The sequence below is a fragment of the Danio aesculapii genome, chromosome 7 (assembly GCF_903798145.1).
Source record: "Danio aesculapii chromosome 7, fDanAes4.1, whole genome shotgun sequence".
Lineage (NCBI taxonomy): Eukaryota > Metazoa > Chordata > Actinopteri > Cypriniformes > Danionidae > Danio > Danio aesculapii.
In genome coordinates, this window is record NC_079441.1 from 820,715 (window position 1) to 834,785 (window position 14,071).

The 14,071-nt window shown below is 37.7% G+C and overlaps 1 protein-coding gene across 2 annotated transcripts in view; it reads right to left on the reverse strand.

Annotated features, from left to right (window-relative positions):
* Positions 1-50: 50 nt before the first annotated feature.
* si:cabz01076231.1 (calcium-binding protein 2) overlaps positions 51-14,071 on the reverse strand; it is a 29,228-nt gene continuing 15,207 nt past the window's right edge. For both annotated transcript variants that reach the window (XM_056460841.1, XM_056460844.1), the window contains exons 2-8: positions 11,887-11,945; positions 11,518-11,674; positions 3,889-3,919; positions 3,662-3,805; positions 3,133-3,242; positions 2,906-3,053; positions 51-379 (exon numbers count right to left, since the gene is read on the reverse strand). In XM_056460841.1, coding sequence (XP_056316816.1) covers positions 351-379; positions 2,906-3,053; positions 3,133-3,242; positions 3,662-3,805; positions 3,889-3,919; positions 11,518-11,674; positions 11,887-11,945 — 678 coding nt within the window. In that variant the 3' untranslated portion in view covers positions 51-350. The remainder of the gene's footprint in view (positions 380-2,905; positions 3,054-3,132; positions 3,243-3,661; positions 3,806-3,888; positions 3,920-11,517; positions 11,675-11,886; positions 11,946-14,071) is intronic.

Genomic DNA, 14,071 nt, shown 5'->3' on the forward strand with positions numbered 1-14,071 from the left:
CATCTGACGTTCAGCTTAGCTTACTGCTTCCTTATATTAATACACACCTCTCAGACTTTTATTGTTTATTATCAAAACTAAAAAAAACATTTGTACACATTACAGGTGAAGATTTCGACACTCGTTCAAATGTCTACATGCATGAAAATAACATTTACAGTACATTCAATTTACAGTCATCTAAAGTGCTCAATGCTCCGTTACATCTGGATGAAAATTAGTCTGACTGTAGTGTCTGTGTGTGTGTGTGTGTGTGTGTGTGTGTGTGTGTGTGTGTGTGTGTGTAGCATGTCATTGCTGTAGGATGAAAGAACCCCATCAGATGTGAAATGAGGATCAGGATGAAGCTGTTAGTGAACCGAGAGCATCATCACGAACTCTGAAGAACACAGAGAGAAACAACACATTTACATTACAGGCAGGTTTACTTGCTGTATTAAAATAGCTGAAAATAAAATAAAAATATATTCAAAATGATCTAGTCCAGTGGTGTCCAAACTCAGTCCTGTAGGGCCTCTTTGTTGCCACTTTGCTCAAAGATGAATGGTTAAATATCAGTTTGTGATTTCTAAAGTAGTACATATCCTGAACATAATCAAAACAAATACTAAACCTGAACATATCCTGAACATATCATAAACATAACCAGAGCATATCCTAAACACATCTTTAACATATCCTGAACATATCATAAACATAACCAATCATATGCTGAAAATAACCTCAAGATATCTGGAACATAACCTGAATGTTTCCTGAACATAACCAGAACATATCATTATCATATTCTGACCATAACCAGAACATATACTGCAAATGACCTGAACATATTATGAACATAACCAGAACATATCCCTAACACAACCTGAACATACTCTGAACATAGCCTGAACATATACTGAACATAACCAGAACATATACTGAATATAACCAGAACATATACTGAAAATAACCTGAACATAACCAGAACATATCTCTAACACAACCTGAACATACTCTGAACATAGCCTGAACATATACTGAACATAACCAGAACATATACTGAATATAACCAGAACATATCTCTAACACAACCTGAACATACTCTGAAAATATCAAGAACATATACTGAACATAACCAGAACATATACTGAACATAATGTGAACATAACCAGAATGCATCCTAAACATAACTAGACCATATACTGAAAATAACCTGAACATATCCTGAACATAACCAAAATGCATCCTAAAAATAACCTGACAATATACTAAAAATAAACTGAACATATCATGAACATAGGCAGAATATATTCTGAACATAACCAGAACATATACTGAAAATAACCTGAACATATTCTAAACATAACTTGAACATAACCAGAACATATCTTTAACATATCCTGATCATAGCCAGAACAAATACTTAACATAACCTGAACATATTCTGATCATAATCTGAACATAACCAGAACATATCCCTAACATAACCTGAACATATTCTGAACATAACCTGAACATATTCTGAACATATACTGAACATAACTAGAACATGTACTGACCATAACCAGAACATAAACTGAACAAAACCTGAACATAACCAGAATGCATCCTGAACATATCATGAAAATAGCCAGATCATATACTGTAAACAACCTGAACATATCGTGAACAAAGCCAGAACTCATTCTGAGCATAACCAGAACATATATTAAACATAACCAGAACATATCCCTAACACAACCTGAACATATTCTAAACATAACCTGAACATATCCTGAACATAACCAGTAATTTTTCCAAAGAACTAGTTATGTGACATACCCAAATATGTATAATGCTATGCAAGTAGATAACCTAAGCTTTCGTTTTCAAAATCTGATGTATATATCAGCGCAAGTTACCATAGCAACCTGTTCTCTAAACTTAACCTGAGTATGTAAGTATGTGATTTGAGTATGTGATCTGGAGTATGTAACCTCTAAAGCAGGTTATGTTCAGGTTTAGTTTACCTCTGAGCAAGTGTGAGTGTTTTTTATTTAACCTAATTGTTTATTTAATATAGAATTAGCATCTAACAAACACAATTCTTGTTCACAATAATTAAAAAATAAAAAAATAAGATATATATTATAAATATAATGTACATTTACCAAAAAGGGACAATGAATTTTAAGAATTTAACTCGCTATTTAACAGTTAACATACTCTGAGCTGACTGAACCCAGGAGCGGTTCTGGAATCAGCATACCTTGAGTAAGTAGGGTGAGGGTTAATCAACTCATAGTTGAGGGTTAAGCAGATGGCAAGTTAACCTTGCTTTGTGGAATACACTAGAAAAAAAACTGAATATAACCTTAACATAACCAGAACAAAACCTTAACAAAACCAAAAAAATAGCCTGAACAAAACCAGAACATATCCATCTAAACAAAACTGGAAGTTATCCTGAACAAAATCAGAACACAGCCTGAACATAACCGGAACTTATTCTGAACATGACAGGAAATTAACATGAACAAAGCCAGAACATAACCAGAACTTAACACAAACATAACCTGAACATGACTAGAACTTAACCTGAACATAACTAGAACTTAACCTGAACATAACCAGAATATAACATGAAATTAACATAAAACCAGAACAGAACCAGAACTTAACACAAACATAACCTGAACAAAACCGGAACTTATCCTGAACAAAATCAGAACATAGCCTGAACAAAACTACAGTAGAACTTAACCGGAACATAACCAGAACTTATCCTGAACACAACCACATGGAAATAACATGAATAAAACCAGAACAAAACCAAAACTTAAAACAAACATAACCAGAACAAAATGGGAACTTATCCTGAACAAAATCAGAACATATACAGAACATAATATGTGTATAACAGTGTGTGTGTGTGTCTGCTCACCATCAAAGTCCACAGTTCCGTCTCCATTGAGGTCGAGCTCCTTCAGAATCTCCTCCAGTTCTCCTTTCTTCAGTTTTTCTCCCAGCAGATTCTTCACAGCCTCCTTCATCTCATCCACAGAGATCTTCCCATCGCCATCAGTGTCAAACTGACCACACACACACACACAGAGTTATGCTTAGGTGCCCTTTGAGTATGAATATGTCCGTGTGTGCTGAATATCCGACCTGACAGAAGGAGCATTTGAGCTCTTTGAGTCCGAGCATGTCAGCCGTCTCCACCATCATCCTCGGCCCCATCAGCTCACAGAAATCATCAAAGTCCATCAGACCACCCACTGCACACACACACACACACACACAATGCAGGAGTGACAACACTGCAATACACACACACACACACACACTGCAAGTGTGACATACCACAATACACACACACACACACACACACACACACACACACACACACACACACACACACTGCAAGATTAAAAACATGACAATATATTCTCACACACACCCACACTACACACAAACACACACAAGTACACACACAGACACAAACTCTATCTCTCTCTTACACACACACACACACACACACACGCACACACGCACACACATTCATGCATAATTGCGTACATGCACACACACACACACACGCACGCACGCACGCACGCACGCACGCACACACATTCATGCATAATTGCGTGCATGCACACACACACACACACACACGCACACACACACACAGACTCACGTCTCATCTTGATCTGCTGTATGATCTCCAGCAGCTCCATCTCGGTGGGCATGTAGCCCATGGTCCTCATACACTCCGCCAGGTCTTTGTAGTTCAGATAGCCGTCCTGATCGTAGTCGAACTCTTTGAATGCCTCTGACAGCTCTGAGAATGACATGTGTATGTGTGTGTGTTATGTGTGTGTAATGTGTGTGTTATGATGACCAATGTTCACGTGTGATACTCACCGTCCAGCTCCGGCTGAGATAACTCTCTCTCCTGACAGAAAACAACACACACTGCAAATTAGTTATATCATTTTTCATCTTTTGTGTGTGTTTACTCTACTAACATTTGCATCAAACATTTATTTTCTGGATTATTTGTAATTTCAATTAATAAAATGAATAGATTTATGCTTTACACACATTATGGCACTGAGACATGTCATTATTCATTATTCAAGATGTTTAGGATACACCAATAGTAGATTAATTACGTGTCGACTCTGTTACTGTCATATTTCATTGACTTTCTCATTCACCTATCAAAAAACAATAATATGATAGAAAATGCATAACAATGTCTGGTTTGAGGTTAGCATCTAGAACTAAAGCTCAAAATGGGTGGAAAATGTCAACTCTGTTATCGTCAACTCTGTTATCGTCAACTCTGTTATCGTCAACTCTGTTATCGTCAACTCTGTTATCGTCAACTCTGTTATCCTCAACTCTGTTATCATCAACTCTGTTATCATCAACTCTGTTATCATCAACTCTGTTATCGTCAACTCTGTTATCGTCAACTCTGTTATCGTCAACTCTGTTACTGTCAACTATGTTATCGTCAACTCTGTTATCGTCAACTCTGTTATCGTCAACTCTGTTACTGTCAACTATGTTATCGTCAACTCTGTTACCGTCAACTCTGTTACCGTCAACTCTGTTATCATCAACTCTGTTATCATCAACTCTGTTATCATCAACTCTGTTATCATCAACTCTGTTATCATCAACTCTGTTATCGTCAACTCTGTTATCCTCAACTCTGTTATCGTCAACTCTGTTATCGTCAACTGTTACCGTCAACTGTTATCGTCAACTCTGTTATCCTCAACTCTGTTATCGTCAACTCTGTTATCGTCAACTCTGTTATCGTCAACTCTGTTATCGTCAGCTCTGTTATCGTCAACTCTGTTATCGTCAACTCTGTTATCGTCAACTCTGTTATCGTCAACTGTTACCGTCAACTCTGTTATCCTCAACTCTGTTATCGTCAACTCTGTTATCGTCAACTCTGTTATCGTCAGCTCTGTTATCGTCAACTCTGTTATCGTCAACTCTGTTATCGTCAACTCTGTTATCGTCAACTCTGTTATCGTCAACTCTGTTATCATCAACTCTGTTATCATCAACTCTGTTATCATCAACTCTGTTATCGTCAACTCTGTTATCGTCAACTCTGTTATCTTCAACTCTGTTATCATCAACTCTGTTATCATCAACTCTGTTATCATCAACTCTGTTATCATCAACTCTGTTATCGTCAGCTCTGTTATCGTCAACTCTGTTATCGTCAGCTCTGTTATCGTCAACTCTGTTATCGTCAACTCTGTTATCGTCAACTCTGTTATCGTCAACTCTGTTATCATCAACTCTGTTATCATCAACTCTGTTATCATCAACTCTGTTATCATCAACTCTGTTATCATCAACTCTGTTATCATCAACTCTGTTATCGTCAACTCTGTTATCGTCAACTCTGTTATCGTCAACTCTGTTATCGTCAGCTCTGTTATCGTCAACTCTGTTATCATCAACTCTGTTATCATCAACTCTGTTATCATCAACTCTGTTATCGTCAACTCTGTTATCATCAACTCTGTTATCATCAACTCTGTTATCATCAACTCTGTTATCGTCAGCTCTGTTATCATCAACTCTGTTATCGTCAACTCTGTTATCATCAACTCTGTTATCATCAACTCTGTTATCATCAACTCTGTTATCATCAACTCTGTTATCATCAACTCTGTTATCATCAACTCTGTTATCATCAACTCTGTTATCATCAACTCTGTTATCGTCAACTCTGTTATCGTCAGCTCTGTTATCGTCAACTCTGTTATCGTCAGCTCTGTTATCATCAACTCTGTTATCGTCAGCTCTGTTATCATCAACTCTGTTATCGTCAACTCTGTTATCATCAACTCTGTTATCATCAACTCTGTTATCATCAACTCTGTTATCATCAACTCTGTTATCATCAACTCTGTTATCGTCAGCTCTGTTATCGTCAACTCTGTTATCGTCAGCTCTGTTATCATCAACTCTGTTATCGTCAACTCTGTTATCATCAACTCTGTTATCATCAACTCTGTTATCATCAACTCTGTTATCATCAACTCTGTTATCGTCAGCTCTGTTATCGTCAACTCTGTTATCGTCAACTCTGTTATCGTCAGCTCTGTTATCATCAACTCTGTTATCATCAACTCTGTTATCATCAACTCTGTTATCATCAACTCTGTTATCATCAACTCTGTTATCGTCAACTCTGTTATCGTCAACTCTGTTATCATCAACTCTGTTATCATCAACTCTGTTATTATCAACTCTGTTATCGTCAACTCTGTTATCATCAACTCTGTTATCTTCAACTCTGTTATCCTCAACTCTGTTATCTTCAACCCTGTTATCCTCAACTCTGTTATCATCAACTCTGTTATCATCAACTCTGTTATCATCAACTCTGTTATCCTCAACTCTGTTATCATCAACTCTGTTATCCTCAACTCTGTTATCATCAACTCTGTTACTGTCAACTCTGTTATCGTCAACTCTGTTATCGTCAACTCTGTTATCATCAACTCTGTTATCATCAACTCTGTTATCCTCAACTCTGTTATCACCGACTCTGTTATCATCGACTCTGTTATCGTCGACTCTGTTATCGTCAACTCTGTTATCATCAACTCTGTTATCATCAACTCTGTTATCATCAACTCTGTTATCCTCAACTCTGTTATCCTCAACTCTGTTATCCTCAACTCTGTTATCATCGACTCTGTTATCATCGACTCTGTTATCATCGACTCTGTTATCGTCAACTCTGTTATCATCAACTCTGTTATCATCAACTCTGTTATCATCAACTCTGTTATCATCAACTCTGTTATCATCAACTCTGTTATCATCAACTCTGTTATCCTCAACTCTGTTATCCTCAACTCTGTTATCATCAACTCTGTTATCACCGACTCTGTTATCATCGACTCTGTTATCATCGACTCTGTTATCGTCAACTGTTATCGTCAACTCTGTTATCGTCAACTGTTACCGTCAACTGTTATCGTCAACTCTGTTATCGTCAACTCTGTTATCGTCAACTCTGTTATCGTCAACTGTTACCGTCAACTGTTATCGTCAACTCTGTTATCGTCGACTCTGTTATCGTCGACTCTGTTACCGTCGACTCTGTTATCATCAACTCTGTTATCATCAACTCTGTTATCATCAACTCTGTTATCATCAACTCTGTTATCATCAACTCTGTTATCCTCAACTCTGTTATCATCAACTCTGTTATCATCAACTCTGTTATCATCAACTCTGTTATCCTCAACTCTGTTATCATCAACTCTGTTATCCTCAACTCTGTTATCATCAACTCTGTTACTGTCAACTCTGTTATCGTCAACTCTGTTATCGTCAACTCTGTTATCGTCAACTGTTACCGTCAACTGTTATCGTCAACTCTGTTATCGTCGACTCTGTTATCGTCGACTCTGTTATCGTCGACTCTGTTACCGTCGACTCTGTTACCGTCGACTCTGTTACCGTCGACTCTGTTACCGTCGACTCTGTTATCGTCGACTCTGTTATCGTCGACTCTGTTATCGTCAACTCTGTTATCACCAACTCTGTTATCACCGACTCTGTTATCATCGACTCTGTTATCATCGACTCTGTTATTGTCAACTGTTATCGTCAACTCTGTTATCACCAACTCTGTTATCGTCGACTATGTTATTACCAACTCTGTTACTCTGGTTACTCTGATTTTTATTCTTAAATGTGTAAGAAGAGGAATGTGTAAGGTTACCACCATAAGAAGCTTGAAAGATTGTATATGTACAACACACATATAAAGCTATATCTGTGAGAGGCTTTCAGGAGAGTGAGTGAGATTATTTAATAAATGTACCATCATGAAAATGTATGTAAACACTCAGACACTCATCTATGGAGAGGGAAATATATCGAGACCATTGCATGGCAGAGTGGACATGCAGGGCCTCCAAGAATAACATGAGAAGTGTAACAGAACTCTAAACACCTGTCACATGCATGACACATACTGGACCTCTCAGTTAGGGGAAACATCCCAAGATGGCTAAATTTGAATGAGATGCGAAGACATGAAGTTGGGGGAAAATACATGTATAAGGACTGTGCTGATTGGAAATATGTCTAATTGTTCTGAAGGACTGCTTGTGAACATCTTAGCCTTATTATGTTATACAGTCTCTTTATCTCTCAACTGTGTTATCGTCAACTATCTTATCGTCAACTATATTATTGTCAACTGTTATTGTCAACTCTGTTATCATCAACTCTGTTATTGCAACTATGCTTTTGTCAACTGTTATCGTCAACTATATTATTAACACATTGCCAACAATGCTTTTCATTAACTATGTTATCGTCAACTATGCTTTTTGTCAATTATGTTATTGCCAACTTTGTTAGCATCAACTATATTACTATCAACTATGTTAATGTCGACTCTGTTATCATCAACTTTGTTATCCTTAACTATGCTTTTCATCAACTATGTTATCATCAACTATGTTATCATCAACTATGTTATCATCAACTATGTTATCGTCAACTATGTTATCGTCAATTATGCTTTTTTATCAACTGTTATCATAAACTATTTTATTGTCAACTATGTTTTCATGAACTATGTTATCGTCAACTGTTATTCTCAACTCTGTTATTGTCAACTCTGTTATCGTCAACTCTTTTATCGTAAACTATGTTAGCATCAACTGTGTTATCACCAACTATCTTTTCGTCAGATATATTATTGTCAACTATGTTATTGTCAACTATATTATTATTAACTGATATCATCAACTATTTTTTTTATCAACTATGTCATCGTCAACTATGTTATCGTCAACTATGTTATCGTCAACTTTGTCATCGTCAACTTTGTTATCATGAACTATGCTTTTCATCAACTATGTTACATCAACTATGTTATCGTCAACATTATATCACCAACTATGCTTTTCATTATGTTATTGTCAACTACGTTATCATCAACTATGCTTTTTATTACATGTTATCGTGAACTCTATTATCGTCAACTCTATTATCGTCAACTCTGTTATCGTCAACTCTGTTATCGTCAACTGTGTTATCGTCAACTCTGTTATCGTCAACTCTGTTATCGTCAACTCTGTTATCGTCAACTGTGTTATCGTCGACTCTGTTATCATCAACTCTGTTATCGTCAACTCTGTTATCGTCAACTCTGTTATCGTCAACTCTGTTATCGTCAACTCTGTTATCATCAACTCTGTTATCATCAACTCTGTTATCATCAACTCTGTTATCGTCAACTCTGTTATCGTCAACTCTGTTATCGTCAACTCTGTTATCGTCAACTCTGTTATCATCAACTCTGTTATCATGAACTCTTTTACTGTAAACTCTGTTATCGTCAACTATATTATTGTCAACTGTGTTATTGTCAACTCTGTTATCGTCCACTATGTTACTGTCAACTGTTATCGTCAACTATGTTATCGTCAACTATGTAGTTTAAGGACAATGCATGCTTGAAATGTTCCTGTAATTCTGAAATTAGTCAAATCTAAAGGGGAATCTGAGCTCTAGATGCTAATGATGAAGATGTACTGCAGTGTTTCTCAGAATCAAGGCTTGCTTTCTATTTCTTGTTTTCTAGAGAGGATTTAAGTTTCCACTCTGTGTTCTGGGTCAAAGAAGAGTCGCTCTTAATGCTCCTCACTCATATTCTTACTCACTCAACCATCAACACTCTTCTGCTTGTGGATTTAATAATCGAGTCACAAAAAAAAAGTTTCCATCATTGAAGACACATCGCAGCGGTATTAGTTTTTATCTTTTAATGGTGCTGAGAAACTAATTCATACATTTATGTTCTGTCCACTTCATTACTGTAATGTTCAGTGGTGTACACACACACACAGTACACGTACACACACTCTTACACAATGGGCTCCATTTTAACGATCTAGGTGCAGAGTTTAAAGCTCATGGTGCAATAGCATTAAGGCTGTGTCTGAATCCATGTTTGCTATTGTAAGGATAGATAAATCTGCTCTGTGCCCCGGTGCAGGGTCTAACAGGGTTGTGCTTATTCTCTTAATGAGTTCTGGGTGTGTTTCGAGCATAACCTGCATTAAACCAATCAGAGTCTCATCTCTCATTCCCTTTAAGAGTCAGTTGCGTTGCTCTCTATGGTGCTTTTGCTATTTACATAGCGACTTTGTAAGTGTAAAAACTGAACGCTTCACTAGAGAAAACAGTTAAACAGAGCATCTGCAGCGTGAGGATAAAGAATGAGCCTCCTCCATTCAGCCTCTTTACTTTCTCTTTACTTTACTCCTTTACTTTACTCCTTTACTTTGGTGGAGTAAGGAAACGGTAGAAACTCACTCCACTGAACACATCCATTAGCCCACATGTTTAATTTCCTTTGTTAAGAGCAAAGATTTGATCAAAACTATTTCTAAATTCAGTTTTAATCTCCAGCAAAGGAATAAATGAACAATAATAATGAAGTGTGGTCAAAACACTGAGTTATATCCAAACACACGTCCTGTTCTGATGACCCATATGGTGATGCAGACGCCTCTAAAACCCCACAGCTGGACAAATCTACACTTGTGTTTATTAAAACAGATATAAATCTGCAGATAATCAATAATACTGCTGATAATAATAACATTATACAGATCGTCATCAATAAACTGAAAAAGCCCCCCGAGGTGAAGGCATGGAGGCAGTGCACACACCCTCTAACACACATACACACACACACACACACACACACACACACACACACACACACACACACACAAGTATAACGGAGCAAAGAAGTGTATTAAATAAATGCCTAAATGGGGACAGCGCCCTCTACAGTGTGCGTGGTGTGATAAGCGAGTGGAGTAGAGACCGCCCACAGCAGAGTTAATGAAGCATTGCTGTGGGTAAGTCACACGTTTCTCCCAGGTGGAAAATGACTATTTATAAGTGTGTAAAGCACATATATATCTGCTTTAATGTGACTGACTGTTTCAGTGAATATGTTGGGACACTGTTGAGTTGTGTGTTGAGTTATAACGAGGCCTGATTGTAATCAGTTTGTGCTGTCTTGTGTTTTATATAGAAGTGCTCATTTTCTTTATGAACCAGCAACTATTTACACGCGCTGTCTGTCTCCATTGTACAGTGTGCAGTAAAATGACAGCCCAGGCAAGACCGTCACACAAGCACACATCATCATGCACACAACACATACACACCACACACATATACACACCCGTGAAGTGATGTTTGGTGTTTGTCCGGGTCGTTTATCTGCTAATCCTCATCTCTGGTGTGTATTATTAGCTCTGATGAGGGTTCAGCGTCAGCTTTCATTTACTCTGACGAGCTTTAATGAGGATTACAGAGAGACAGGAGAGCTCTGAGCCCTGATTCATGATGTAACACATGTGCACTGGCTCACTGACTGACCGTGTGTGTGAAAGTGAGAGCATCCATGTGTGTGTGAGAGAGTTTGTGTGTGTGTGTGTGTGTGTGTGTGTGATGTACCTGACCGAAGACGCTGCTCAGCAGGTTGGTGTACACCTTGTTCATGGCATCCTCATTCGACTTCTTGCTTTTTTTCTTCTTGTTGGCTTCGCCGGGCGGTGATTTGCGGAGGGCGGATTTGGGGGTGGAGCCATCAGCTGATTGGCTGGATTTGACACTGTCAAGAGAAAATGCAAATGAAGGAGAAACTCATTAACCGACAGAGACAGCAACTAAACTACAACTAAAATAATGACAATTCATTAATAATTCATTGTATCAAGCCTAGTTTAGACTGCTGTGAGTCTCTGTTCTTCTTTTATTATTGTTGTCATTTAATAACGATATAATAATGAATGACTGTAAACCTGAGCACAGGTGTTCTGTTACCTGTCTGTAGAGGGCGCTCTGTCCAGCTTCTGTGCCATCGTGTCTCCGCCAACAGCAGACTGTACTCAAACACAGACAACATCAGCTCAATAACACACACCGGGGACACTTCAGGGGTGTTCATTAAACCTTTATAATCGTGTCATGAACATGAATGAGACGTTATGTATGATTATAATAACTGTCATTAAGTGTCAGCTGTGTCATTTTAAATGTATGACACTGTTTGTTATGACAACTTGACATCAACAAATACATCACAACCTGTTTTTGTCATTGTCATGACAACTTGATGTTACCAAGACAACAAAGCGTGTCATAAATCTGTCATAAACATGATAATCATTATAACTGTGTGATGAATACTCCTCTGATCAGGTTTTCAGTGAAATAAACTGTATTTGTCTTTAAAGTGTCTCATTACGCTGATTAATATTTAATGACATTTTAATGACAAATACAGCTTGTACAACTGTAGCTGAGGACACAAAACATGACACTTTAATAACAGCTTTAGGACACTCATGTTTATGACGGGTTTATGACACGTTTTGTTTTCTTTTTAATGTCAAGTTGTCATGACAACAACAGGATGTGATGTATTTGTTTAGTTGAATTCAGCTTGTAGCACTGTAGCTGAGGTCAAACAAATATTCCTGCTTTGACACATTTATAAAGGCTTCATAAGTAACACAAGCGGTTTAATGTCATGTAATTTATTGCACAGTGCATATTTGGACATTTTATCTGAAGTTAGTAGAAACAGACACTGTTTAGATATTAAATAATATGCATTCACTAAATGCTTTAATATAAAAGGCTACAGAAAACAGACTCTAGAAGATGCTGGGTTGTTTTTATCCCATTCATTCATTCATTTTCCATTGGCTTAGTCCCTTATTATTAGAGTTCGCCACAGCAGAATGAACCGCCAGCTTATCTAGCATATGTTTTACGCAACGGATACCCTTCCACCCAGTACTGGGAAACACCCATACACACTCATTCACACACACACTCATAGACTACGGCCAATTTAGTTGATCAGTTCCCCTATAGCGCATGTGTTTGGACTGTGGGGGAAACCGGAGCACCCGGAGGAAACCCACGCCAACACGAGGAGAACATGCAAACTCCACACAGAAACACCAACTGACTTAATCAGGGGTTGCCACAGTGGAATGAACCGCCAACTGTTCCAGCATATGTTTTACGCAGCGGATGCCCTTCCAGCTGCAACCCAACACTGGGAAACACCTATACACTTCGGCATTTACACACATACACTACGGCCAATTTAGTTTAATCAATTCAACCATACCGCATAGACTGTGGGGGAAACCGGAGCACCCGGAGGAAACCCACACTAACGTGAGAAAATACAAACTCCATACAGAAACACCAACTGACCCAGCCGGGACTCAAACCAGCGCAGGGCATCCGCTGCGTAAAACATATGCTGGAATAGTTGGCGGTTTAGTCCGCTGTGGCGACCCCTGATTAATAAAGGGACTCAGCCAAAAGAAAATGAATGAATGAATTATAGTAATAGTAACTGACTGCATAAAACACACTCTAATAAATGCTGGGTTGTTTTTCTTAACCCAATATTGAGTCAAATATATACAGACCAACCCAACCATTAATTTAAATTGAATTGACATTTAAATTGACTTAACATTGGGTTAAAAAAAACAACCCAGCTTTTTTTTTCATGCTGCCTAACAGTTTTTATGATGAACTTAATGTTTCTCATCTCAACTTATATCAATGAAACTGACCCAAATCATTCAGTTAAACTTTCTACAGTTAAAAAACCCAGTTTAAACCTGATTAACTCATTAAAACATGTTACAGTAACACTGAATAATAATAATGCACTGAACAAATGATTCATTACAAACTATTTATATAAGCTGAATTTAAACAAACAAATTAGTTGAGCATTTCTAAATGTAATGTGTTTGTTTAGATCAGCCCATAAACAACCCAGGCTCACTGTGATTACATTTATAAACATTACATAAACATTTCTGAAGAGTGTGAAATATGTGCAAGGAGCTACGTTTTTTTGTTGCAGTTTTTGTTTTCGCGAATCCACCAGAGGCCGCTGTGTACGCTTTTCAGATCTCAAATATCTCTCACGACTGCCATTCACACCTGCTGTTCTCATGTAAATCCACCA